The sequence below is a fragment of the Poeciliopsis prolifica genome, unplaced genomic scaffold (assembly GCF_027474105.1).
Source record: "Poeciliopsis prolifica strain line A6 unplaced genomic scaffold, Auburn_PproV2 SCAFFOLD022, whole genome shotgun sequence".
In the NCBI taxonomy this organism is placed as follows: Eukaryota; Metazoa; Chordata; class Actinopteri; order Cyprinodontiformes; family Poeciliidae; genus Poeciliopsis; species Poeciliopsis prolifica.
The window spans coordinates 257,522-285,196 of record NW_026562397.1 but is presented as its reverse complement, the minus strand read 5'-3'; the positions used below and the strand labels follow the sequence as shown (position 1 = coordinate 285,196).

At 37.2% G+C, this 27,675-nt stretch overlaps 3 protein-coding genes and 1 long non-coding RNA gene across 6 annotated transcripts; 2 read left to right on the top strand and 2 right to left on the bottom strand.

The window, feature by feature from the left end:
- Positions 1 to 815: 815 nt before the first annotated feature.
- Positions 816 to 13,433, bottom strand: tnfaip1 (tumor necrosis factor, alpha-induced protein 1 (endothelial)). Its single transcript, XM_055045576.1, has 8 exons — positions 13,329 to 13,433; positions 10,516 to 10,572; positions 7,910 to 8,265; positions 7,663 to 7,832; positions 3,926 to 4,009; positions 3,164 to 3,216; positions 2,883 to 3,078; positions 816 to 1,169 (listed from the first exon to the last, which is right to left on the bottom strand). The coding sequence occupies exons 3-8, from the start codon at positions 8,154 to 8,156 to the stop codon at positions 939 to 941; spliced, it is 981 nt and encodes a 326-aa protein (XP_054901551.1). The 5' UTR covers positions 8,157 to 8,265; positions 10,516 to 10,572; positions 13,329 to 13,433; the 3' UTR covers positions 816 to 938.
- A 3,073-nt stretch (positions 13,434 to 16,506) lies between these two features.
- ift20 (intraflagellar transport 20 homolog (Chlamydomonas)) lies at positions 16,507 to 23,034 on the top strand. 3 transcript variants are annotated; one of them, XM_055045650.1, is made up of 5 exons: positions 16,507 to 16,601; positions 17,185 to 17,322; positions 17,447 to 17,532; positions 19,120 to 19,223; positions 22,968 to 23,034. In XM_055045650.1, the coding sequence occupies exons 2-5, from the start codon at positions 17,196 to 17,198 to the stop codon at positions 22,996 to 22,998; spliced, it is 348 nt and encodes a 115-aa protein (XP_054901625.1). In that variant the 5' UTR covers positions 16,507 to 16,601; positions 17,185 to 17,195; the 3' UTR covers positions 22,999 to 23,034. The 3 variants fall into 3 exon arrangements, with proteins under 3 accessions (XP_054901625.1, XP_054901622.1, XP_054901623.1); XM_055045647.1 differs by lacking the exon at positions 22,968 to 23,034 and adding an exon at positions 20,236 to 20,956; XM_055045648.1 differs by lacking the exon at positions 22,968 to 23,034 and adding an exon at positions 20,236 to 20,956 and having other exon boundaries at positions 17,168 to 17,322.
- Positions 21,840 to 24,354, bottom strand: lyrm9 (LYR motif containing 9). Its single transcript, XM_055045651.1, has 3 exons — positions 24,229 to 24,354; positions 22,002 to 22,094; positions 21,840 to 21,927 (listed from the first exon to the last, which is right to left on the bottom strand). Exons 1-3 carry the CDS (start codon positions 24,352 to 24,354, stop codon positions 21,910 to 21,912), a joined length of 237 nt encoding a protein of 78 aa, XP_054901626.1. The 3' UTR covers positions 21,840 to 21,909.
- LOC129369958 (uncharacterized) lies at positions 24,277 to 26,907 on the top strand. The gene is made up of 3 exons (XR_008607004.1): positions 24,277 to 24,389; positions 25,720 to 25,766; positions 26,487 to 26,907. It is a non-coding gene; the product is annotated as an uncharacterized LOC129369958 (long non-coding RNA).
- Positions 26,908 to 27,675: the final 768 nt, after the last annotated feature.

Below are 27,675 nucleotides of genomic sequence, written 5' to 3'. Positions count from 1 at the left end.
GTATAAAGTCGTGCGCATGTACATGGCTGCGCAACTTTCGTTTATACATCCAAATATGCAGGAAATAGAGCACAGCTGTTGTTCCGCCCTGTCGCCTCCATACATAGGTAAATTAGTATAAATACCCGGAAGTCTGCCTCCTTGTGAAGCAATAACCATGGCAACGTCCTTGTTTGTAGCAGTGTAAGTATTTATAATATTCCTTTTCAATGTTCCATGTCAGGGAAAGCAGCAAATGTTTTTGTTTCAGGGAAAGCTTTCAAGTGCTTAACAATTCAAAAAAAGTGTGCGTATTTTTGACGTTAATTTTTATACATGCCGTCTTGTGCGTAAGACGCATGTGGGCATGCCTCACATGCATGAGACCCCAGGTCCTTATAAAGTTGAATAAGGACTTTTTAGTGGTAAATGTAGAGAAATGAGACACTTTGTGAGATGAAAGCGTTTTAATATTTATAACTAGTATAAGGCAGTATCTTGAGCAGCATTACAGTGTATTAAAGGCACAGGACCAGTTCTAGATCAACTGGGACATGTTTATGTTCAGAGGCGGTCGTAGTCTGTTTTCAAACTGCCTTTTTGTGTTCCCCCTTCAATTAAGTTGCTGATGGGTGGGGAGGGAAATGGGGGCTTTGACTTTCAGGTCCTCAGAGCAGTGGCCTGTATGTTGCTCATACCAGAAACCGCAACTGATTTCGTTACTGTGTTTAAAAAAAAAATACATTTAAAAGATATTTCCTGCTGATGTAATGGAATGGGTGCAATAATACAAAATATTGAGATTTTTCATCCTTTAAATGAAATAAAAGACATAGTCAGGAATTATGAGTAATTTATGTAGTTTTTGATAATGAAGGACAAAGTGCAGAAGTTGACATGAGGTTACATGCAGCTCACAACCTGCTTGAATAAAAGTAGCAGCACAGTGGTTTTGAGTCTCAGTGTCCCAGTGGGCGGTCATCATACGTGCTGTATCGCTTAATGTGGATTCTGCGGACGCGCTCGCGTAGTTCCGTCCCCCCATGCCCGTCCTCTTCCTCGCTTAGAGAACCACAGTTATTGTAGCTTCGCCGGGTGGCCTCCAGCAGGGAGTTGTCTGGCAGTGGCAAGGTCTCATAAAGTAAAGTGTTCAGAGTCTCCTCATAGATGCGAGCTTCAGGGAACTCCACCTTTCACAGACAATGTAGAACTTACTCAACACCCCGTAGAACTTTAATTGTACATTTTTACAACTGTTTACCCAGCATGATTTAAAATACAACTAGGAAGCTCCCAACCTAGATGTTTTTGTCCCAAATCTTAATCAATAACTAACAGTGATAAGATAACATCAAACTTGTTCTGTCAGTATTTACACTGTCACACTTGACCCAAAATGACATGACAGCTGATGTACTTTTTCTTGACACTAAATGTCAAGAAAAATTGACACCGCTTCAATTTCTCAATCCCTGCTGGACTTTGTACCTGGCAGACAGGATGTCTCAATTAGAAAAGCCCCTGTATAACTTTAGCTTTTGTTTCCATCTCGACACATACAGCTCTAGTCTTTAATAACCTCATGTGTTACTCCTGGAGACTAGAGCAGTTAGCTGATATGATAAAATCTTATGTTAATGCTTACTTTCTGTGATAAGACCTGTTTATATTTCCAAATTTTATATGGCATAAAATTCATATCACAAAATCTATTGTGATGGGTGGAGATAATATATATCATAATATGTTTTTGGTATAAAACTTAAAATGGAAACAGAAAAAAATTAATTACAGACTAACTGAGTCTAAAGCAGTGGTTCTTAACGTTTTTTGAGGTACTGAACCCACCAGTTTCATATGTGCACTCACTAAACCCTTCTTTAGTAATTAATAATTTTTTTTTTCCCAAATTCAAGACATGCTTTTTTTTAATTGGTGCACAAAATGAGTCATGCAGAAACATCACCTGGCTCAAAGAACAAAACCAACACAGTCCATAAACTCACAAAAAATTACAGTATTACTTTATTCTGCGCCCCAAAAAATATTTTGGCCCCATAAAAAAATTTCAGCCCCCGAAAATATATTTTTTGCTATTTTACTAATTAAACATAAATTTGGATTTTTAAAAGAATTCTACATTTTTTAATATTTTTTTTTTTTATTTGAAATTTAATTTGTTTGTTGTCATTTTGAATCCACAAAATGCTTTTTTACTTTTCCCCATCTCCATGCAGCTTCAAGAAGTGTTCCCTTAGTTTTGCCAGTGCGAGACTAGAGTTGCTCATCTTAGCATTGCATATTATGCAGATGGGACGCTGACTCCCATCCCGTTCAACGATACAAGTGAATCCATGTTGTACATATTCGTCCGATCACTTTCTATTTTCACTCAACATGTTTAATATGGATTAAAATATTGAGAAAGAAACCACACTACGTACAACTACAACAGCCGTTGCATGCTGCGCGCACTAAATTCCCCGCAGCACTGATTGGCCAAGCAATGTCACGTGATCCACTGAAGCAAGTGATGGCCTAGCGGGGCGTGTCATCACAACTTTACACAAGTTGTTTTTACCTCCGCGACAGAGGCTCTGCCGAACCCCTGAGATCGACTCATTGAACCCCTGGGGTTCCATCAAACCCAGGTTAAGAACTACTTGTCTGAAGTGTTAAAAAATTTTTTTAGGTTTAGTGCATGGGTAGTTTTTGTGGATGTCATTTATATGTAATGTTTGTAACTGTTTTGTTTTACGCTGCTGCTTATCATTGCCAGGTATCCCTTAAAAAAAAAGAAAAAAAACCCATTGTTTTCTTCTACTGAAATATCCTATTTTCAACATATAAGATAAAGTGTAAACTCTTAAGACCCCCAATTCCCAGCTATCCTTAACATTCACCTTGGTCTGCTTCTTCTCTGTGGCATAGACAATGGAGGTGCAGCAGACCTCCGCCAGCTTGCGACCCTGACCATAGAAGGACCAGCAGCAGATCTCATGTCCGATCACGTCTTTAAAGAAGAGGACACGGCTGTTGAAGCTGAGGGACAGCCTGTCAAACAGCTCGATGTTCTTCAGCAGGTTATCATCCGAGTTGCTAAGGAGATAGAAGCAAACCCATATTAATGGTGAGTATACTGGCTGTTCTACAAGAACTCATCTATGTCAGAAAGTGTTCTCACCTGGTATAGGAGTATTTGTTGTTGCTTCTGTTGTACAACAGCTTCACTATAGGCTAACAGAGGCAGGAAAAGCCATGGGTTATTATTTCTGCTTCAATTTCTCAATCTCTCAACTTCAAGGTCATCTTAAACCAACATCATCTGAATGTACATTCTTAAATGTTTTATAATCAAGTAAGCATGATTAACTGGAAATGATAATGTAAATAAATATATACATATAAATATTATTTTTAGAATATACAGTTTTCCTTTTTTCGCTTTCATTATAGATATCTGAGGTTAATATCGTTCAATACAATCAGATACAAAAAAAAAACAATGCTGAAGTGACTTGAAATGTTTTTTTAAAAAATACAAACAAATGTACAAATTTATTTTATAATTCTCCACTATTACAGCACATTTTAAGACAATAGCTTCACATGTTTGACCATGTTTATCCATGGTCTAACATGGAAAAACAACATAACTTTAATTAATTCGGTCAGAGCAATAAGGAGTAGAACATAAACCATGATGTTGCTCAGACCACAAAGCCTGTAATTAGACTGAGAAAATCTGTCCTTTTGGATCAGGAACATTGTTACAGATACCTGATCTAGAATATTTTTCAAAATTTGGGAATAATACAGATATTAACATCAGATCAGTGAATCTTGAATTATTTTGGGCCATTTACTGGTTTAAGACAGAAGAACATTTCCTTCAAATGTTAACTTAATTTCAATCAGAAAAAGTTGATCATGGCCAAGTGCTTACCTTTGAGGATGACTGGACGAGCTCTTCCTCTTCTTTACAGGAAGTAATCACAGGTATGATACACATAGGTTGCTCTTTATTACCCTGTCAAACAGAAATAGACAGCTCCTGTTTTTTGGAAACCGATTTTATTGATGAGCCACAGCTCATTCTCACCAGACAAGGATCATAACGACATATACATACTGCTCATGATAGTAATTATCAGTAAAACTGTAATTCTCTTCTGCAGAAGCCTTTTTTTTTCAATCTCCGTGTTTGCTCAAACTCAACTGACGCATACAAATAAAATCCTAAATCACCGTGGTTAATGTACATGTATCCACCTGAAGGCTCTTGGTCAAGCTGGCTGCTATTTGGAACTGTTCATATCATCGTCATTAATGAAATTTATTTGAGGTGCATTGAGATGTGAACTTAGGCCTGTCGCGATAACAAATTTTGCTGAAATTTGCTGAAAATTGTCTCAAAAATTATTGTGATAAATGACAATATTGTTTCAAGACCTTTTTACACTAATTTAATGGAAATGATGTAATAATGCATGCGATTTTCTGCCAAAGATAGATATAGTTTATTTTCAAAAGAACACTCAATGCTGGAACTGACAATTAAATAAACAAAACATCCAAAAAATAAAAATGAAATGGATTCTCAGTCTCCATGAACAAAAAATGTACTTGAATAAAATCTAAACAACATAAAGCCAAAGTGAAAATAAATATTGCATTCAACCAAAAGAGTGCAGATTATGAAGTCTGTACACTATATCGCCCTTCATTAATCATTAGCTTTAAATAGAGAAGACAGGCACATCCCACTTCTTGATGTAATAGTTCACAAAACACAATTTTTTTTACCCCAATTTTCCGACAATCTTAGAACGTTGGAGGTTGCTTGCAATTTCATAACGATCATCCTTTAATGTGTGGTGTATTGGTAGATTGTTGTGGCCCCTCTGATCTAAATCAGGGGTTTTTCCTGACTGGGAGCCTTAACGCAGCCTGTTGAATGTGACAGGTAGCCAATCAGAAAGTGCAGATTCCCTTCAGGCTTTCTGAGGGGGAATCACAGAGGGGAATTCAAAACAACTGACACAGGGCAACCCTAAATCCAGCGGACATTGGAGATGATATGTGGAAACAACATTGATGTTTATTCAACATTTTGTGCAAAAAATATAGAAATATAAAAATATAGACAAGGGGAGGAGCTTTATACCTGTTCTTTGCTATCGTGACATACAGTAAATAGGTTATACTAATTTTCATTCAGCCAATACTTTACGCTGACACTAGCCACATGCATTGCAGATAGATTGTAGTAAAGCATTGATTAATGTCTGGTTTAAAATTAGTTAACTGGATTTGTAGCCATTATTTTGTGCCCATTGTTAGACACCACACAACAGGATCGAAACTGATCGAACCGTTACACCCAGGATTTCTGTCGGCTAATGTGTGGTCTCTCAAATTTTGAAAATGGGCTGACAATCGGCCAACAACTGATTGTGTGGTGTGTACTGGAAATTACACTAAGGAAATGAGGAGGGGAGGGTCAGTGGAGAGCACCGGAGTTGAGCCTTTTTTTTATTCAGTGCAATCAACAGAAAGAGAAAAAGGCCAGGAGAAACAATAAAGCCGATAATTAAAATGAGGTGGATAGTTTTAATTTATCCTTGCAATCAATTGATTTATGGCGACAGGCCTATCATTTCAAAGATGATCAAGACAATCGCCAAGACCCAATTATACTTATCAGTCCTTCCAGTGTTTCACAATTCCACGGTGAAGATTAATGCCCTAATGCTTGACTGTGAGTTTATTACAAATATTCCAAAGATTTTTCAATTAGATATTTGCTGATGCAACAGTGAAAAATCTTTTTTAAATACTGTTTTTGTGATATGTTACAGTTTATTTTCTATCCCTTTAACAAAAGACATGGCTACCACAGATCTATGTGACGGTGTCATTCTCTTATTGTTGATGTCTATTTTTTCTCTTGATTTCACAAAACGTCTATTCTTTTCATCAAGTGACCCTAATACTCAAACATAAGAGAGCTGAAAAAACAATTCTCATATACTTTTACATCAGAAATGAGTTAAAATCTTCACTCAAACTGAGACTCTGAAAACATCCCCAGTTAATCTCAGTCTGCTTCTGAAAGCTCGAGGTGTCAGTTAAATGAGAATCAATGACAGCTAAGAATATCAGACTTCTATCTGGGGATTTCATCTGGTGGGTAAAACAGCACTCTTGTAATTCAGAACTCAGCGAACGCTGGTATGAGTTCAGTTAGTATTTTCATCTAACTCACTTTTTGGACCAGTTTTTTATTTTCTAAAAAAATTATATTCTCTTGTTGCCAACATTTTGGAGGTAATATTGTTAACAAGTTTGCCAGGCAAATTTTAACTTTAAGAATATAGTCAAATTACAAAGTTGCACAGCTTTGCATCTCCAGATAATAGTTAGTTTGAAGGTGCTAGAGGTCTTCCTAAGGTGCAAGTGAAATGATGTGGCTACCACTAGATGAGAAAGGAATTAACTAGCAACTTATTGTTCCCCTCTATTTGGACACGAAAACACCACAAGCAACACTACCTGTTATGTGATTTTTATTTTCTTAAGTATGATGACACTAACCTGTACAGCGACACTGTACTGCAATGTAGAGTGTCGCTAAAAAAGGGCACTGAATGTAGACAATTGTTTTGAAATATAATCTTTATGTGTGTAACATTAAACATATACAAGTCAAATGACATTTGTACCAATGTATTGCGAACGGTTTCATTACACAGGTAGCATTTTTCAACAGGCATGGTCGCAGTCACCTACAATTTAGAAACATCTGCGGTGCATAGGTTTCAACTAGTTAATTTAGCCACCAGTTAATCCACAACACCGGAACTGCAATGCCTTTGTCTAAAACTGCTGCCAGTTGTGTGCCCCTCCTTTCCGTCCGTTTTGCTACAGAAGCTACAATAGGACCAACCATGGTTCTGCTGTGTTCCCCATATAGTTTTATATGAACAAAAGTTAAGAAATTACTAGAATAATTTCTTAAAGAAAAACGTGGTGAGTCGCCAGCCCGTTCAGCAGTGAATAACAGTTTACCTTAAACATACAGTCTTCTGGTACTTTCTGTCCACTTTGGATTATTTTTACGGTTTTCAGGTTTAAATTTGTAAAAATTCTGGAAATGTAATGCCGACTTCTTTATTGCAAATATTCCACAAGTAAATGTTCAAAAACATTGGATTTATGGGAGTTAATCCCATTGGCATCTTTGAACAGCTAACTAACCATTTAATGGTGAGATTATATCTTACTTCTAACCAGGGGTCGCAATATCGGAATTTTTCCATCTTTGACTTTTACTCAAGTAAAAATATTTATGTGATACTTTTACTTTTACTAGAGTACATTTTTGCCTGTGTATTTGTACTTTTACTTAAGTACAATGTTTGAGTGCTTTCTCCTCCACTGCCCAAAAACCATCTCATCCCAGCGTAAAAATTTTATTCAAAAATTTTAGTTTTTTTTTCCTTTTTCAAAATTGGTGTATTTATTTTTCTAATGCCAACGTGTACAGTTATATGATAATAGTTATATGATAATAGACATGCAGATGATGAAGACTTGTTCCTTACCAATGTTGTTGATTGATTTGCTGACAGTAGGTTAAATTGAGCAGACAGTCAAAGATCATGAAAAATCTGAACTGACCTGCAGAGTATTTTGACAGAGCTCTACAAGGCCCTGGATGAGGTAGTACTTTGCCTCAGCCAGGAGCTCCTGAACAGCCTGACGACCTTTGGGTAAGGTGACGGTACCGTCACGCAGATAATTCAGAATACTGTTGAAGTGTTTTCCACTCCGGTCAATCAGGACCCAACCTGAACAAAAACAACAGATTCTGCTAACAAAACGGTTTCTCAATGTGCTGCGGTAGGTCAACCATCCGGTCTCTTACCTTCCTTATCAGTGAAGACTTCCGTCTTTCCACCGAACATGGCTCCCAGCAGTGAGTTCTGGCTGGTGAGGACCTGCAGCGGGGTGAAAAAGAGTATCCCTCCAACATTGAGTCGGACATACTTGTTGCCCAGAGTCACTGCTCCTCGGTAACTACAGGTTTTGGTCTTGGGACAAAACACAAGGGGATGTGGAGAGGAGGGATCATCCTGGCTATGATTCTGCGGTAGGCAGCGTTCCCCGGACATGTTCCTCTGGAGGTAGATGACCACCTTGCACACGGAGATTCGTAGGTCCCCCGCCGTGGTGACAGCTTTTGACGAGGCTGTCTCAACCTCTCATGGCTTCAGACCATTCCTAACAAAAATAAGAGCACAGTGACGATGGAAATCCCAACTTATTGACAATACTGAGTTGTGCTTCATTCAGAAATGTATGTTTCTGCTGCAGGCAGAAAGCATGCCCAGCCTCATTTATTCCACCCGCAAGGACGGTGGTCACCTTGCGGTCCTTTTGGCGTCCTAATTTGGACGCTCAGGATTTTTCTCTGCTCCACGTCCTGAATTAATTTTACGACTTTCAACGTTTGATACCTACAATTTGTCTGTCAACTGTCAGAGATGCTAAAATCGAAGCGTGACAAGTAATTCTCTATTTTCTTCCCTATTGACGGGCAAAAAAAGATCCAGCCAGCACACACATGCCTTTAACGAAGCTGAGGTGACTGTTGCTAGCCCATCATAGCTAACACCAGCTAACCAAGTCACTAAGGAGCAGATTTTGGCCGAGATAAATGGCCTTCACGTGTAAATAGAATATGTTGGTGCCCAAACTATGCACAAATTAGCAAATCAATGCTAGTTTGTGCACTGATTTGAACTAGTGAAAGTAAGTGTTGATGATGACTGTCTATCATGAAACTGAGATGGAAATGGCTGACCGGACTAGCACCTTTGATGACATATAGGAACATTTTATATCTTTAAAATGATAGCAGCACAAATGAAAATTTTTGCTGCACAAATGTAGCATAAACGTTTGACACCAATTTTGTCTGATTTGAAGGAGGTGGGGGCAATTTTACTCAGATTGTCTTCAGCTATTTTATTACACTTATTCATTCTATTTAATCACCTGCATGCTTTACTTATGTTGGATTTTTATGCGCTTATTCATAGATCAATTTTATTATGTTTTGCTACCAATATTATTATATTTTGTTTACATTTTCTTTACCAAATCTCTATGGGGAGGACTGTTGTTCAATATTTATCCTGGGACACTGACAGTTTTTGAGTGTCCTGTTTGTTTTTGTGATCATACTGTTTAGACACAGTGAGGTTATACTTAGATTTTATGGTGACTTTTTTGGGATGTTTTTTTCCTGCCAGTTGGTGGCAAGATATGGGAGAGTATGTGCTTTTCGTTCAGGTGTTTTGAAGAACAGCATTCAGTGTTATCGCTAAGCCTGTTGCAATAAGCAATTAATTAATTGCATGTCAAATTAAAATGCGCTCCATAATTTCCATTCTGATTAATGTTTTTAAGGGCAATGTTGTTCAGAGACCAAGTAATCCATTTTATTCATAGTTTTGGTTGCAAGCAATCTTTTTTTGTGTAGTTTTTTTTGTTTTATTAGTTTTTAGTTGTGCTTTATTTTGTATACTTAAAATATCTTCCAGTTCCAGTGTTAAATTCTTTACAAAATTAACTTTTATTGGTATCTGAGAGAGCAAACTTGCATAGATATTCCATTCTCAAAAATATCACCTGGAAACAAAACCAAAGCAACAATATTACCATTTATCGCAGTGGTTCCTGGAACAATTAATCATCCAGCAAAACGAGCCCAGGTATTACCCACTTCCACCTGTCGCCTACACTCACTGTGCCTGCACCATTATCCGGGGGGACGTGGGGATCAGGACCAACGAGACTGCCTGCCCTCTTCAAGAAGATTACAATATATAATAACTTAAGTAAGGGTACACCTATTGCTGATCTATAAAATGTCTGAAATGTTGCTGAATGAAGCAAGAACGTTGCTAAGCTGATAACACTGGAGTGACTACTATTAACTGCAAATGCATAGACATGACCGAATGGGCTGGTGTTGAGGATTGACTGGTTGGTGGTGGCTAACTTAACTTGAGGTGGCAGCTGGCAGAGGCAGATGTTTCTGTGGGAGTAGATTTTTATGACCCCTTTACCAAACCAGGAAATAAATATTGCAATAAACTTAGAGAACTACAAATCTCCGCAAAATACTATCCAATTCCATAAGACAACCATTAAGATCCCAAGAATAACTAATTACAAAGATTTTTGTTGGTCAAATATTGTATGCAGTGAACCCTTGTTTTTCACGGGGGTTGTGTTCCAAAAGGAACCCGTAATCGGTGAAATCCATGAAGTAGTTACCTTTAGTTTTCATAATTATTATACATAATTATTATAAATACTCTACATTCAAACCAAAGAAGAAAACTTGTTTTCAGACACAAGCATTATTTTTTAACGAATATAACGCTTTCTTACAAATAACTACAGTAAAATAATCATTTCAAATCATAAATACAAAGGAAAGTAGGACAAATTGTGACTTACATATTTCACTGTGACGCTGCAGCCTGACTCCGCTCTGCAGTCTTTTTCTTCTGAAGCCTGTGGTAGAGGTATGTTTTTTCGAGAGAAGAACATGGTTATCGGTAGTTGTTGCTCTTTTTTTCTTCTGGGCAAAAATATTTTCCAAAATTTGCCAAGCTGTATTACGTATATTTAAATACCGTAACGTTATTGACAAGTGATGGTGTTTAGAGAAGAAGCGCAGAGACTGTTTAGCCTATCAAGATGCAGAACACACAAAAAAAAGGTGAACCGCGTTATCGAGAGGGTTCGCTGTATTACCATTTAGATCACAGGTGTTAAGTTCCAGTCCTGGAGGGTCACTGAACTGAAACTTTTAGATGTGCCTCTGCTGCACCTCACCTAAATAGAATAATTTTATCATTTGCAAGTCTCGGGGGAACTTATCTACAAAAGAAATAGGTAATTAAGCCATTTCATTCGAGTATTTTGTACCTGTGGCACATCTAAAAACTGCAAGACAGTGGCCCTTGAGGACATCCTTGGTTTGAATAATCTGCAAAACCACCAAAGTTTGTAAATCACACAGCACTCTTGCTGACTTTATGTGTTGTTTCAGAAGCTGAAGCTCGTCAAAGGAAGATCGAAATAGATCTCAGGATGTCTAAACAGATCTCAAAGCAAAGATTAATCCCTGAAAGCGGACATAAATGCTGAAGAGCCATGGGATTTAAAACAAAACGTATCAAAAGATAATAATGGTTATGTTATTTTTCATTCCTCCCTCATACTGTATAATATTTCAATTAGATATTCGCTGACGTAACAGTGAAAAATATTTTTTAAATACTGTTTTTGTGATATGTTATAGTTTATTTTCTATCCCATTTACAAAAGACATGGCTACCACAGATCTATGTGACGGTGTCATTCTTTCTTAATGTGGATGAATATTTTCTCTCGTGATTTCACTAAATGTCTATTCTTTTCATCAAGTGACCCTAATACTCAAACATAAGAGAGCTGAAAAAACAATTCTCATATACTTTTACATCAGAAATGGGTTAAAATCTTCACTCAAACTGAGACTCTGAAAACATCCCCAGTTAATCTCAGTCTGCTTCTGAAAGCTCGAGGTGTCAGTTAAATGAGAATCAATGACAGCTAAGAATATCAGACTTCTATCTGGAGATTTTATCTGGTGGGTAAAACGGCACTCTTGTAATTCAGAACTCAGCGAACGCTGGTATGAGTTCAGTTAGCATTTTCGTCTAACTCACTTTTTGGACCAGTTTTGTTTTTTATTGTCTGAAAAAAACTTATATTCTCTTGCTGCCAACATTTTGGAGGTAATATTGTTAACAATTTTGCCAGGCAAATTTTAACTTTAAGAATATAGTCAAATTACAAAGTTGCACAGCTTTGCATCTGCAGCCCCGAGATAATAGTTAGTTTGAAGGTGCTAGAGGTCTTCCTAAGGTGCAAGCGAAATAATGTGTCTCCCACTAGATCAGCAAGGAATTAACTTGGATATAAGAACTGTTTACATTTATTGACAAGTTTGTAAAACATGTCAGTCAACATAATATTGAAAGACATACAATAATCCTCATTACTGTAAAAATGCTGGGTGATAGTACAAATTTTGACTGCTAAGCTAAGGGATTCCTGATTTATCCATTATAAATACCCATTGGGACATTTCAGTTTGTTATAGTTCATCACCAGATAGCACCACCAACTACAGTATTGGTTGTTAACTTTATATAATTTAAATGAAATTTCATTGAGGTACAACTTACGGACATTACTTTTTGTTCCCCTCTATTAGGACACGAAAACACCACAACACTACCAGTTATGTGATTTTATTTTCTTAAGTATGATGACACTAACCAGTACATGTTTTGTACAGTGTCGCTAAAAAAGGGTACAGAAACAGAGTAGTTGTATTACAGGATCTTAGCCGAAAACAAACCATAGGCGACAAGTGTTATGAAAAGCAGCTCTCATTACTTGTACTTGGGAACAAATTCTAAGTTTTTTTTTCCTGATCAGTGCTGTTACAAAAAGCAGAAACTTCCCACTTAGGTTTACAGTGCAGCTATTCATGAGTTGAAATTAATTTATTCTGGTGAACTTGAATAAGAATGGGATTGTGCTCATTAATCTGGAGACAAGTACCACTATTTGAGCTCAGTCCTGCTGTTGATCTGGTTATGCTCAAATGCACCGTTTTCGAAGGGCACTGAATGTAGACAATGAGAGTTCTCTGAAATATAATCTTGACATGTGTAACATTAAACATAAACAAGTCAAATTACATTTGTACCAATGTTTTGCGAATGGTTTCATTACACAGGTAGCGTTTTTCAACAGGCATGGTCGCAGCCACCTACAATTTAGAAACATCTGCGATGCATAGGTTTGACTCAACAAGTTAATCCACAACACCGGAACTGCAATTCCTTTGTCTAAAACTGCTGCCAGTTGTGTCACTGTAATGAATTCACTGGAACTAAATGTTTTGCCCCTCCTTTCTGCCCGTACTTCTCTCAGCGTTTTGCTACCTTTAGCTTCTTATGTTGAAGGCTAGCTAAACTACAATTGCACCAAAACTCACATCCCCGCAATAGGAATAAAATAAATTCCTGGAAATGTTGGTACTGAGCACACACCCCGAAAAGACAGAAGCTACAATAAGAACAACCATGGTTCTCCTATGTTCCGCATATACTTTTTTTTATGAACAAAAGTTAAGAAATTACTCAAATAATTTCTTAAAGGAAAACGTGGTGAGTCGCCAGCCCGTTCAGCAGCGAATAACAACTTACCTTAAACATACAGTCTTCTGGTACTTTCCGTCCACTTTGGATTGTTTTTACTGTTTTCAGGTTTAAATAGGCAAAGATTCTGGAAATGTAATGCCAACTTCTTCTTCTATAGCGTTTTCTGGCAGTTTACAAACTTTGTGTATTACCGCCATCAACTGGACGGAGATGCAATTCAGAAATTAATTTTTCTTATGTTCAAATCTTAAAATTACTTTATTATGTGCATATTTATACACTCACTCACACATACAAACTAAATACTCTCTGCTAATTTTGTATCTTTTAAATATTTAATAAGTGCTTGAATTTATCATGATTGCTGCTTCCCCAATAAGCTATATTTACTGAACTCATTACCCTTTCCAATTCTTTCTTCTCTTTTATATATTTTCTACAATAAATCAACACATGTTCTGCTCCTTCTGTTTCCTTGCAATAACAACATTCACCTAATGGATGTTTCCCTATTTATTTTTAAACCACTATTTAAACTAGTATGCCCAATCTTTAACTTGTTAATCTGCAATGCCGACTTCTTCTGTTATTATTATGGACATTGAAGTTCCAGGGTAGAAGAACTTCAATGTCTTTTATACATGGAGGATTTTAATATTTTTCTTAACGATCTTTTAGCAGTGGAGAGCGTGTTTCCATTAACACAGTGGTTCGGAAAAGCGTGGGTCTTAAATTAAACAAAGAAAAAAAGTCCACCTACTGGACTGGAGTTTTGGGAATCCTATTAAATAGAACAGCAAAGTTGTTTTATAAACGTATCATTTTTAAGTATGCAATTGTTAAACTGCTCATGACAGTTTAACATGAGCTGTCATGTTAAACAGCTCATGTTTAACATTTTAGGTTAAACATGAGCTGGTCAACCTAAAATACTCAAGGTTACTCTCTTTGGCTGTTTCTGTGTTGTTTTGGTTGTTTTCAGGAACAGCAAAACGTTTCAGAAGAAAACTGGAAATTCATGCTGTGCTTTAATAATGTTCCATTATTCATACATTCTTCTCATGTTCTTGACTTCTGCTTTGCAAAATGAGAGTTCTCTGTCTTGTGTTGGTTCTCCGTGGTCATTCAGCTAACTATTCAAATATGTTTATGCTGTATTTACATGTCCATGAATCCAAATACATTTATATAATAATATGATATTTGCTATATATTATAATCATCATCATTATCATAATCATAATAATAAACCATTTACTGTGTAGCTGAAACAGTATGTGAAACATATTACGTCTGGAGGAATTTGGTGCTTTGCAGAACAGTGAAAGCTCAATAAACTAATAAAATAAATAATGCGACAGACTGGCGACCTGTCCAGGGTGTGCCCCCCTTGAAAGATAGCTGGAGATAGGCACCAGCACCTCCTGACCCCATTAGGGACAAAGGTGAACAGAAAATGGATGGATGGATGGATGGATGGATGGATGGATGGATGGATGGATGGATGGATGGATGGATGGATGGATGGATGGATGGATGGATGGATGGATGGATGGATGGATGGATGGATGGATGGATGGATGGATGGATGGATGGATGGATGGATGGATGGATGGATGGATGGATGGATGGATGGATAAAATGTATAAAACTAATGAACTGAACCAACAGGTGGTGACACTGTAAAGGAACAACTTTTATGAAAATCTCCACCAAAATATTAAAGAATCACTTCTTATGACCCACCTTTGTTTGGCTTGGAAGCCAGACTTCTTATCAGAAATATTAAAGTAAATCTATTTATACCTGGACAAAACATGACACATGGCGTGGTAGCACAGCTGCCAGAATATGTACTATCTGTCTTCCAGAACAGCAGCCTAATTAGTTTGATTTTTTTCTTAATCAGTTTATTGTCCTTAACTTTGTGAAGTAACAGGAAGTACATTTACTTCTGCCCATTTCACCGAGAAGGATCTCGCTGCGATAAATAGAAAATCTATTTTTAAAACTGATCGGTATGAGAAAGGTATTCTATTTGTAACTGACTTAATGGATTACGTAATGGTGTTTTGTTAAATCATAGAGATTTTACCCACAAATTTAATCTGAACTGTTCTTGTAATGAATATGTAAAAGTATGCAAAGCTATTCTTGTAGCTTTGATCCATCTCATCCAAAACACCTGAAGATTTTCAAGTGTTACTTCATCTTTACCTAAATTGAAAATTGGAGAATATATTGTGACTGATAAAAAGTGTAATAATGGTATGCTTGTGACTGCCTTCAAATCTAAATTATTTAATGATTACAACAATAATATCTTGGTAACAACTAATTTGTCTTTAACTGAGAAGAGGTTTTCCAAGTATGTTAAATGGCCGGTTTCACCCAAGGTGAAAGAAACTCATTTCAAAATCTCTCACAATATTTACCCAATGGTTGAATTTTTGCACAAACGATTTAAATTTGATTTAATATGTTGAGCCTTTTGTGAATAATTCCTGAATAATCTCTATTTATCCTGTCCTTTTTCTTTTAAACTATGGAGAGACATTAAAAACTGGTTGTGCCTTAAAATTGAAGCTATCCCTGAGATAAACATCACCCACATATTGTACTATGTTGATGACCTTGGTAAATATTGTTTTCTGGCTTGTTAGATATCATATACATTGCTGTATTTTTTTTCTTAATCAGTTTCAACTGTATTACATCTCCCTGAAACATTCGAAATCTGTGTATGCAAAAAAAGTAACTGACAGTATCTCTACTTTTGTTTTGTTTTAAATCTTGCTCTGTTTCTAATAATTTGCCTTACTGTTTGTTTTTTTTTTGTCTTTAGTTTTAGCCCCTTGTTTTGTTTCTTCTTTACCTATATTGCAATGTTCCTTGTACCTCTGCGAGTCTTTGTATACTGATGCCTTAATAATATTAATTAAAAAAACAAAAAAAACAACACAAGCTGTAAGACAGATGTTAAAGGAGCGCTTACTTAAAGCTTTTATTGTATAGAGTGGCAGCATTGGTACAAGAAAATACATCTTAAATTAAAGAAATGTATTTAAAGGGGCACATTTTAAAGAAAAACGTCCTTTCATTTAAACTTTTTAAGGTTCTAAAAAAAAAAGGATCTCGCTGCAGCCATGATGAGAAGGGGTGGGACTTAAGTATCCTAGCTTCAGCTAGTTATTATTGGCTTTCACTACTGCCAAGTGTTTGGTTTCCTGGGCAGCGGCAGGAGGAGGAGCTTATCTTCTGGACTAGTTGTCTTGCCACATCACAACATAGGAAAACCAGTCGCCCGAAGCAATAAAGGTACAACAGCTAAAATACGTAGAATTACGTCCAATATGCTGGTAGCTAGAAACTAATTTAGTTTAACTACCGAATGAACTAAAATCTGGTTTAATAAGTAAAGTAATTTGCTTCGAGTTCTGTCCCAACTGGACACGGTTAGCTTAATCTAGCTAGCTCGCGTACTAGCTAAGAAGTTCTAGCAAAGAGGGAATGGAGAACTGTGAAGGCTTGATTGGAAGCATTTGGTTCCAAATATGAAAATATTTCTGTATCAGTTTAAGCGAATGGTGGCACACGAATGCAATTTGAAATTAGTTAAACATTATTAGGAGAGTCATTGATGTAAATTGAGCATTCCCTGGCTGGGACAATTGTGAACCACCTTATCTGGGAGAAATGTTTAATTTGTGTTTGAAAATAAAGCAGTGCGGTTTTAATTTCTCCAGTAGCCAATTCAGGGTGTAGTTACTACACAAGACCCCATCTAAAACGATGTAAAGGCTAAAAAGCAATGCCATTTCTGTTTTATAGAGAATAGAGAATTTCTGTTTATTCTCTATTCAAACAGTTCATTCCTCATTCAGGTTTTGTCTTGCGGCAGGTTCTGCAGCCATGGCAAAGGACCCCTTAGCCGAGGCTGGCTTCTATTTTGATGAGCTCAACAAGCTGCGAGTGCTTGAGCCTGATGTCAGCCAGAAGACTTCGGAGTTAAAGGAGGAGTGCAAAGAGTTTGTGGACAGTAAGCATGTGATCCTTTTTTTCTCAGATTTAAAGTCTGTGTTGATTCCATTCATGTTTCTCTCTTTCCAACATAAAGGACATTATGTGACACATAATGGGTGTCCAAACATGTGTCTGTGCAGAAATTGGACAGTTTCAGAAGATTGTCGGTGGTCTAATTGAGATGGTCGATGAACTGGCAAAAGAAGCAGAAACGGAAAAAATGAGGGTGAGGCAGACATAGAAAGATGCATTTTGACATAGTTCACCCCAAGGTAATTTTCCACTGCAACACACAAACGTCCCCATTCATTCTCAGAGCGTTGTAGTTCCACAGGACAGGATTTGTTTCTGTGCGCTTGCGCAGTATGAAAGAGGAGATAGCAGCACAGACAGGTTGCAAAGTGAGATAAATGTGATCGGTTTTGGTAATTGGCAACAAGAGACAGTGATTGGCGATCACCAATCATATACCTTTTCACAGAAATCGGCCGATTATGATCGGTGTGCCGATTCATTGGCACACCTCTACTTTTGATTAGTGCCATTTGGGTAGTTTTTGTTGTGTAATTTAAAAAGAGTAAACATAGATGTTTGACAATAAATAGTTTCACTCAACCACTAATCTTGAGAGAAAATTGTTTTTATCTTTCATATTCTCTAAAAATTGGCCAAAGAAATCCTCCAGAGTACATATACAGTGTGCACAATTATTATGCAAGTAGTTTTGAGGATTAATTTTATTCTACAGTATTCCCCATCAATCCAAAATGTTAATAGTGTCTCAAACCTGAATATTTAAAAAAATAAAAGTGAGATTTTGACTTTTTTAGGAACACATCTATGTGTGCACAATTATTGTGCAACTATTAGTGTACAGAATTATCATGCAACTGAAATAAAACTTGAAACTTTCCCATCTCACTTGTTTATCATCCGCTATAGTGAAAATTAAAAAAAAAATAAATAAATCGGTGACCAATGTAGCCTCCTTCTTTTCAATAACAGTTCAATAACATTTATGAAGTCTGCCAGTTTCTTGATCTGTTGATGATTACAGCCTCCCAGGCACTATTTTGAGATGTGAACTGTTTTCCTTAATCTAAATCTCCCGTTTAAAAAGGGCCCACAAGTTCTCAATGGGGTTTAGGTCTGATGAGAAAGGGGACCACTGCATTATTCTTTCATCATTAAGGCCTTTACTGGCTAGCCACATAAATGGAGTACTTTGATGTTTGTTGGAGCATTGTCCTGTATAAAAATTATGGTCTTCTTGAAAGATGCAGACTTTTTCCCTTTTCACTGCTTGAAGAAAGTGTCTTCTAAAAACTAGCAGAAGCTTTGGGAGTTGATTTTGAGTCCATCTTCAACTAGTAAAGGTCCAACTAGCTCATATTTAAAATTGTTAGCCCAAACTAGTACTCTGCATCCACCTTGCTGGCATCTAATGTGAAGTGGAGCTCTGTGCCCTTTAATGATCCAGCCACAAGCCCATCTGTCTGGCCTGTCAAGAGTTTTCAGTTTCATCTCATCAGTTCATAAAAGTTTACTTGGTGATTTTGACCTCAGAACATGCACACAAGTATTTTTTGTTGTCATTATGATTTAAAAAGAGTAAACACTGTAAGACAATAAATGGCTTCACCCAACCATGCAAAACTCAGAAATTGTTTCAATGAGACAAACTGTGAAATACTTCAAAAGGAGTGAATACTTTTGTAAGGAACTATATCAGGTATAATTGACTGAATGTTTCGATTTGACGATGAGAATTTAGATAAAATATAATTTTTTATCCTAATTTTCTATTTTTCAGGCAATTGGAGCCAGAAACCTGTTGAAATCTGTGGCAAAGCAACGAGAGGCACAGCAGCAGCAGCTTCAGGCTCTAATAGCAGAAAAGAAAATGCAGCTGGAAAGGTAAGAGGAAGAAGTGATGGGCGTTTCAAGACAATGTTCAAAGTGAAACTTAAATACGGTTTCTCAGTCCTAAGGATGGTTTTAAGGCAATTTCCACTATTGTGGAAAAGGCTTTGTTTTTAAAAAGACGTTATTCTGGTTTTGCTTTCTTATTACACATGAATAAAACAACTTTTAATGTTAAGCAAAGGTAAGTAGAGTAAATAGAAAATACAGATTTTTAATACAGCAGCCTATTATCTTTTCTATCGACTGTGTTGTTCATACAGGTGAACTTTTTCAAAGCTTCACCTCTATGAAAAAGTTATTTCCCCTGAACTCCAATACGGATATTTTTCGGAAATGTGAGCCACATATTCATGTTTTGTTTTGTTTTGTTTTAGTCCTCAAAGTCTCCCATAAATGCCAGATTTATGGGAGTTGCATTTGTCTGGTCTACTTCATGCTGTTGAATCATGAACTCTGACCTGAACTGCGGTCAATGAGTGCTGTTCTTCTGTAGATGTAGCTCTGCCTTCTTTTGTGAGCTCTTGGATGAGTTTCTCATATCTTTCTGAAGTATTCTTGGTTAACCAACCCTTTCTCCAAAAGCTCCAGTTCCACATTCCACGTTTTCTACATTTGTGGATATTTCTCACTGTGGACTGCTCAAGTCTAACAGTCGTAAACTTTATAAGCTTCTTTTTAAGGAGATTTTATGTTTCTTCAAGTAGAGCAGTAATCAGGTTTGTGTGTGGCAAGAAATATTGGAGCTAGGATTCTTAAAAACTGTTCTTCATAATTTAACAAGGATAATCATATAAAACTGCTTTCTACATTGAATTAGGTTATTTTTGTCTAACGTTATTAGATTGTACTTGTATAATAGTTTAATGATCTAAGCATTTATGAGACAAGAAAGCAAAAATAAAGTATTATGAAAAATAGCATTGACTAAACTAAGAACAGGCTGATGCTGTTCGATTTCATTCTGTTTTGTTTTTTTTGTGAGTGAGTCATGTTCTTATTTCAGGTACCGTATTGAGTATGAAGCCCTGTCCAAAGTAGAATCTGAGCAGAACGAGTTCATTGACCAGTTTATTCTGCAGAAGTGATGACATGACTCAGCAACACCGCAGCCTGTTTCCAGAGTGCCTGTAGCAGTCCAGTTTCCTTCTGCTGCAACCTCTTTTCAGAAACTGCCAATGAACTCCAGCTTTAAAAAGAAACGCACACACACACACACACGTCACCGGTTAACAACACTTATCTCAGATATGGCTGTGTGTGAGACAGACAGCAGCTGACTGAAACATCTGCAGCAAACCTAGAATTTCCATAAGTGGAGTCCTAGAATGCCTTCGGAACATTTAGTTCACACCAACTGGATTGGCATCCATGATCACTTTAAGGAAGATGGAGCTATTTATATGCAAAAAAAATATTTATAATGAACATTATTTATACTGAAAGATTGCTATGTACATCTAGTTTTATTACCTTTTCTATCGACTGTGTTGTATTTGTATGCATTTGTAAATAAATTGAATTTAATACAAGCAGATCAGGATTCATTCCATCATTCTAGTGAAACAGCCAGTCATGTCTGTGTCATAGTTGCAATCTTCATCAACCATCCTGACGGTTTTACTTGAAATGTTGTTTTCTGCTAAAATGTTGCAGATGAGTCTGTAATGTTTTATATCCATCCCATATCATATTCAGAATACATAAATAAAGAATTTTGAAACTCCTACAGTTGACCATGTTGTTTTTCATATAAACCAGGTGGCATTTTCACTGTACAGGAAGCATTGGGAATGTCGTTGAAGGCACTCCTGGATCAGTTTTTCTGTAATTGTGTGCATGCTTTGTCTTGTCAAAGCCCCTGTCAGTTTTTGCAGATGGCTGCTCTGGTTCTGCTGAAGGTTTCTTCCTGTTACAGATTTCCCATCCACTGTTATTACAAGCGTGTCCAGGAACGATTGCTGCAGTCAGGATCATGAAGCACGAGGCTTCCTTAGATGGTAGACTTCAGTTGGAATAATAAACTAAACTTGGAATATTTTGTGTAAAACCTAGGATGGAATTGGACTTTAAGTGAATGTTTATCTATGACTGAAATACCATGTTTGTGTATAAATTGTTTCTTCTGTAAAGTTCTTGGAGATTTCTTGTGAATTGGTCAAATTGAATTCAGTCAGAAAGGAAGAAGTCTGTTTTTTTCTGCTGTGTTTCTATAGTAACATCAGTTTTAAATGTCATGTACACATCTGCATACACATCTCCACTATATTGCATCATGTTACTACTACAAACTTTAATGAATTATAGTGAGATAGTATTATACAACATTCTAAAATCTTTCACAAATTAAAATATGCAATGTGGTAGATCTGGGGTCCCTTTAATCTGGTGCAGCTGACTGCTCTCACTAGTTAATTGGCAGCCACCAAACCTTCAATTCCACTACAGAACTGTGCTGTTTTGTATTGGCCAGTTACATTCAGTCCATTGAAGTTTCTGGTTGTCATGTCACATGTGTCTAAGAAGAAAATTGTTCATGTTGAAACCAGAAGACCTGGAACACCAAAAGCCGCACAGCAGCATTTAGCTTTGAAATAATGAACAGTAAACTTCTTGAATTGAAATAATTTATTGGAAAAAAATTCTTTACAGCACATGATGTCCTTGTGGCTGATGGAGGCTACTTCTTCTTGGTATACTGTAAATAAATATGAATTTAAAATGATGACCATGGATGTAATAAAAACTGAATTTTCAGCTTGCCACTCTCACTTTATCTAAAATCCATTCTGCATCCTGGATGGCCCTCTGGATGATCAGTTGTATCCTCTTTGGATCGTCTTCGTCTGAGTGGCTGTTGTAGCCCTAGAAATAAGCAGCAGAGGATTATATTTGTGTTGGTTTGAAAGACACTGTTTATAAATCTAGAGAAAGATTTAATCCCCAACTTCTTGGGTTTTATGTAGATGATAAATGTTGATTTTAACATGAAACATTGCTGCTTGAGAGGATTGCTTAAAGTTCTTAAACTAAGGTGAGCAAATCGGTTAGTATAAATGAATAATATGGAGCATCTCATTAATTGTGTTTCCATTACACATATACAAAAATCTTTGTCTATACTGAGGTAATGTTGACAATTTTACAATTGTGATGTTTCTATTAAATAGATGAAATGAAGATCACATGTGAATAAGCTTGTGCATGCATTGCATCTTTAAAAACATGGTAGGGATGGATGTAAACCGTTTCAGTGGAGGAAACTAGTATTTGATACAAGTTCTCCCACTTGCAAAGCATGTTAAAGTATCATTTTAATCATAGGTACTGTTCAAATGTGAGTGATAGAATCTAAAACAAAAATCCAGAAAATCATATTTTATGATTTTTAAGTAATTAATGTGCATTTTATTGCATGTATTTGATATATCTAAAAACAAACAAAAAAAACCCTCAAACAACATAAACCTTTGCTTGTAATTACAAATATCAGAATTTTCCTGTAGTTCTTGATGAGGTTTGCACACACTGTAGCAGGGATTTTGGACCACTCTTCCATACAGATCTTCCCCACATCTTTCAGGTTTTGAGGCTGTCGCTGGGCAACAGTGGTCTTCAGTTCTCTCCATGGATTTTCTATAGAGTTCAGGCCTGGAGACAGGCAAGGCCACTACAAGATCTTGAAATGCTTCTTACTGTCTATACTCACTCATTGGTTATCCTGGCTGTGTGCTTCAGGTTGTTCTCATGCTGGAAGACTCAGCCATGACCCATCTTCAACACCTTCACTGAGGGAAGGAGGATGTTGGCAAAGACCACCTGATACTGTTGCTGTGTATTCTGAGCTGATGTCTCACTTTCCTCGTGGTCATTAATTCCCCACAAGGAACTGCAAGGAAGCCCAGATTGAGGGAGAATAACCGCCATATTTAACTTCTTCCATTTTCTTAGAATTGCACCAGTAGTTGCAAATCTCACTTTGATGGCTTCCATTTGATACTGTGCAAAAAACACATGCAAAACATTGAGCTGTTTGTCTATTCTCCAGTAGCCCATCCCAGCCTTGTGCAGATCTGCTGCTTCATCCTGATGTCTTTTTACAGCTCTCTGGTTTTGACCATTGTGAAGTTTGTCTGATTGAGTTCTCAGTCAGGTGTACTGCAAATACAGGTAATGAACGGAAAACAGGAGGGCTTCTTAATTGCTGTTTTAGATTCTGTCAGGGGCTGCACAATGGCGGGTTGGTAGCACTGTTGCCTTGCAGCAAGAAGATCCTGGGTTCGATTCCCGACCCAGAGTGTTTCTGCATGGTGTGTACATGTTCTCCCTGTGCATGTGTTACCCTGTCCTGTCCACAGTCCAAAAATATGTCAGGTTAATTGGTCTCTAAATTCTCCTTAGGCGAGTGTGTGTGTGTGTGTGTGTGTGTGTGTGTGTGTGTGTGTGTGTGTGTGTGTGTGTGTGTGTGTGTGTGTGTGTGTGTGTGTGTGTGGTTGTTTGTCCTGTCTGTCTCTGTGTTGCCCTGCAACAGACTGGCAACCTGTCTGTTGAAATGTCTCGTGGGAGATAGGCAAAAGCACCCAGGAGACAAGGGACCAGTGGTGTTCCTTGTCCCATCCATCTTCTGTACACAAGGTTGTACAGAAGATGGATGGGAAGGATTCTGTCACTCCCACTTTGTAACTTGGAGGAGTGTTTCAAATACTTGAACATCAGACACATTCATAATAATTAACCATCAAAGGAGACTTCTGTGTCTCACTTTGATGGCTTCCATTTGATACTGTGCAAAAAACAACCCCATTCCAGCCCAAAACGTTTGTATTACAAAAACTTGAGTTTTTTTTTCTTTTTTAATTTGCATGTTTCTATTGAGTTTTCTTAATTTCAACTTCTGCAATTTTATGTTTGATGACACAGCTAGTGATGCTTTATCAAAGGGACAACTTGCTTAAGACAACATGATCCTCCAGCCAATCAGAACATATGAAAGGCTTACCTGTCGTATGGCGTGCCGGTAATGCTGCTGCATGGCTGCCGATGGTAACTGCCTGCAGCATCGCAGCAGGTGTCGATAGAGCTGCACGGGTGTGTGGATCAGCTCTGTCCCAGCTAAAGGCGCCATTTCTTCTGCCTTAACAGGAGACTGCTACAGATAAGGTAAACTACTCATTAGTTTGGATCAGGGTGATGAAAACATAATAATTATTCTGAACAAAGAGAAAAATAACCTGTAGCCTTCATATTATAAACAGTTAAAGAAATGTGTTTAATTTTTTTTTAGCTTTTGTACCTCAAATTAGAACTGAAATCACCAACTATCACCATGAAGTCTTTTCATCTCCTCCGGGATGAGTGCCCATACTTCAAATGTGTAAACAATACCTTGTTTACACATATTTCCCAAACTGTTAGTTCTAATCCCGTCTGGAATTTACAGAAATAATTAAATTCTGTCTGCAAGACAGCTGGACTGAAATATTCACATCTTCTGAAACCTTTGATCAGAAAAGAAAACTGTTCTGGACTAAAGGAAATGCTTTACCTATACAGTATGTTTCACATAACTTCACTTCGTCTACTGTCTGTTCTGCATTCTACGTTTTTGCATGTTGAGAGCAATTCAATATGCGGTTATAGCGCAGGGAGCAGTCTCTACACAGAACAATTAAGAATTTACGATTACGTACTCACTACGAACAGGACCGAGCTTACTGTGTTCTGAACGACTGCCGTCAGCAGATATCCAGATTCTTCATGGTCTCCCTGAAAGTACTCCTTCTCATTTTGTTTTTTATTGCCGATGGCAACCAACTTAAGGTGCATTTACCGCCACCTACCAGACTGGAGTGTGGTCATCAATGATCTCAGAGGGAATTTAATAATATATACCTCAATGGTATGCATGAATTTGCAAATTTACATCCACACGCACTTACATCCATACGCACTTATATATATATATGATAGATTTCCCCTCACTTTTGCCTAAAGGAATACTTAAGTTAATAATATCTGATTTCAAGACTTATTTTTGCTCATTTTTCTTAATTTCCTCCTATATACCTAAATGAACAGGAATCCTTAGTTATTGCTCTTTTCCTTTTATATTCAGTAAGATTTTTGGTAGTTAAATTTTAATATTTTAAATATTATAGAAAAATAATGTTTTTTCTGAACTAAAAATCTTATCTGGAAATAATCCCAATTCATAAATAAACCTTTAACTACTCTACTACATTCATCATTCTACCAAAAAACTACTTTTTTCTTACCTTTTACTTTTATTTTTGGTATGCTAGAATTTGCAGCATTTAAAATATGCCTTTTAATGTTACCATGTGACTGGTTTTCTCACAGCTTATTTTACATTTTTGCCAGTTAGCTTATGTGTGTGCTCAGCTGAAAATGTTTCTGCTTACTGAGACTCATAGAAGCCTATTTCTACACCTCTGTAAAGTCTTTACTTGATGATTTGTGCTGCCTTCAGAGGAGGATGACGGTATCATCCAGTCTGTAATCATCACTGCAAACAAGGTCAGGTATATTTTAACTGTGAAGTTCCTCACAGTATTTCATGATATGAGGAGAAATGTTAAATGTGAAATTGACCTTTTTGAGTTATGTTATTCACACACACACAACACAAACACACCCACACACATATATAAAAAATTCCCTTCTCACCCACCGCGGGTGGTTCTTATCCTCTGAGCTCGGGTCCTCTACCAGAGGCCTGGGAGCTTGAGGGTCTGCAGTATCTTGGCTGTGCCAAGGACTGCACATTTCTGGACTGAGATGTCTGATGTTGTTCCTGGGATCTGTTGTAGCCACTGCTCCAGTTTGGGGGTGACTGCCCCGAGGGCCCCAATGACCACCACTGTGGTCTTCACTTTCCAGGCCCTCTCCAGTTCCTCCCGGAGGCCCTGGTATTTCTCCAGTTTCTCGTGCTCCTTTTTCCTGATGTTGCAATCACTTGGTATTGCTACATCTACCACAACGGCTTTCCTCTGTTGTTTATCCACTACGACAATGTCTGGTTGGAGAAATGTGCAGACCTTGGCACAGCCAAGATACTGCACAGGACCCTCAATCTCCCATGCATCTGGTAGAGGACCCGAGCTCAGATGATAAGAACCACCCGCAATGGGTGAGAAGGGAATTTTTTTTATTTAATATAAAATTATGGAAGCTGGAAAACACATACTACTGTCCATTTAGATGGATCATAATTGTTTTGCATTTACCTATTTTCAGGACAAGAGTACTTTCCTTCTGGTTTTGGATGCAAAGACATTCAAGGAGCTGGGAAGGGCTGTGCTGCCAGTCAACATCCCATATGGCTTCCATGGAACATTCTACTGAATGTTCCATGGACATTCATTAAAATGTCCATGGAACATTAAAGAGGCAGTCTACCTACCTCTTTAATGGCAGGTAGACTGCCATTAAAGAAGGCAGTCTACCTGCCTTCTTTAATGTTCTTGTCTAATCATACATTACAAATACCTTCACTAAACATTTAATGATAGACTGAAACCCTTCAAGGATTTCTGTTCATGTGTTGAATGCTAATGTTTTGCTTATATGACAAAAAAAAGTTTACGAATGTTGATACTATGAAAGCTTTAAGCACGATGCACCCTGATAGTGTGAGAGTGTGTGTATGCTATTGTACAACAGGGCATGTGTAATGAAAAGTATACTTAAATAAATGCTGTGACTCTTTGTAGTGTAACCGGAGCTGAAATAAGTGGAGAAATTTTGAATTCATTTAACATTTTATTTCAGCAGAAAGATAAAATAATTTTGTAAAAGAATTCTCTGTCATTTTTTTTTCACAAAGAAGAAAAATATGTTTCTATATTTTTATATTCTAAGTCTAGATTTAATTAAAACGTAGGTCTTTTAACACATTTCCTATTGAACTGCAGACATGTCACATTTAGACCACAAGCAGGGTGACCGGCGAAATAAAACAAACACACCTGCCTTATATTATACTTAACTGGTAATCACCAGCTGAAAACACCAGATTTAACTCTGCAGTTTATTAGAAATTAGAGCCAAAGTTTGCCTCAGGTTGCACTTCTTCTCTTTCAGGTATGACTCCAGGTTTCGCGCTTCTGTCAGAATGCCCTCCAGCTCCTTCATCTGTGTCGTGTCTGCTGCTGCTCTCTCACTGGAACAAACCAGACTGACTGTAAAAATATGATCATCCTCTTAAATCAGGGAAAAAGTTACACATCCTGATGTTTTATAAGGTTTATTTAAACAATCAGTTTAAAGAAACCTGAACGACTGGCGATTACACACTAAAAACCTGGATCTGCTGAAGCATTACAGACTACTGGATCCTTTCAGAACAATGAAAGCTGACAAAGAGCATCAAACTCAAACAGTTTTAAGGGCAACAGCTTGAAGGAATACACACCAATGAGTGCAG

Excerpts from the sequence above, each read along its gene's own strand:
- tnfaip1 (XM_055045576.1), bottom strand. The coding sequence starts at position 8,156 with ATGTCCGGGGAACGCTGCCTACCGCAGAATCATAGCCAGGATGATCCC. Across the intron at positions 3,079-3,163 it reads AACAAATACTCCTATACCAG|CAACTCGGATGATAACCTGC; the intron begins GTGAGAACACTT and ends CTATCTCCTTAG. Across the intron at positions 1,170-2,882 it reads CAGAGAAGAAGCAGACCAAG|GTGGAGTTCCCTGAAGCTCG; the intron begins GTGAATGTTAAG and ends TGTCTGTGAAAG.
- ift20 (XM_055045647.1), top strand. The coding sequence starts at position 17,196 with ATGGCAAAGGACCCCTTAGCCGAGGCTGGCTTCTATTTTGATGAGCTC. Across the intron at positions 17,323-17,446 it reads GTGCAAAGAGTTTGTGGACA|AAATTGGACAGTTTCAGAAG; the intron begins GTAAGCATGTGA and ends GTGTCTGTGCAG. Across the intron at positions 17,533-19,119 it reads CAGAAACGGAAAAAATGAGG|GCAATTGGAGCCAGAAACCT; the intron begins GTGAGGCAGACA and ends TCTATTTTTCAG.
- lyrm9 (XM_055045651.1), bottom strand. The coding sequence starts at position 24,354 with ATGGCGCCTTTAGCTGGGACAGAGCTGATCCACACACCCGTGCAGCTC. Across the intron at positions 22,095-24,228 it reads ACCGGCACGCCATACGACAG|GGCTACAACAGCCACTCAGA; the intron begins GTAAGCCTTTCA and ends GCTTATTTCTAG.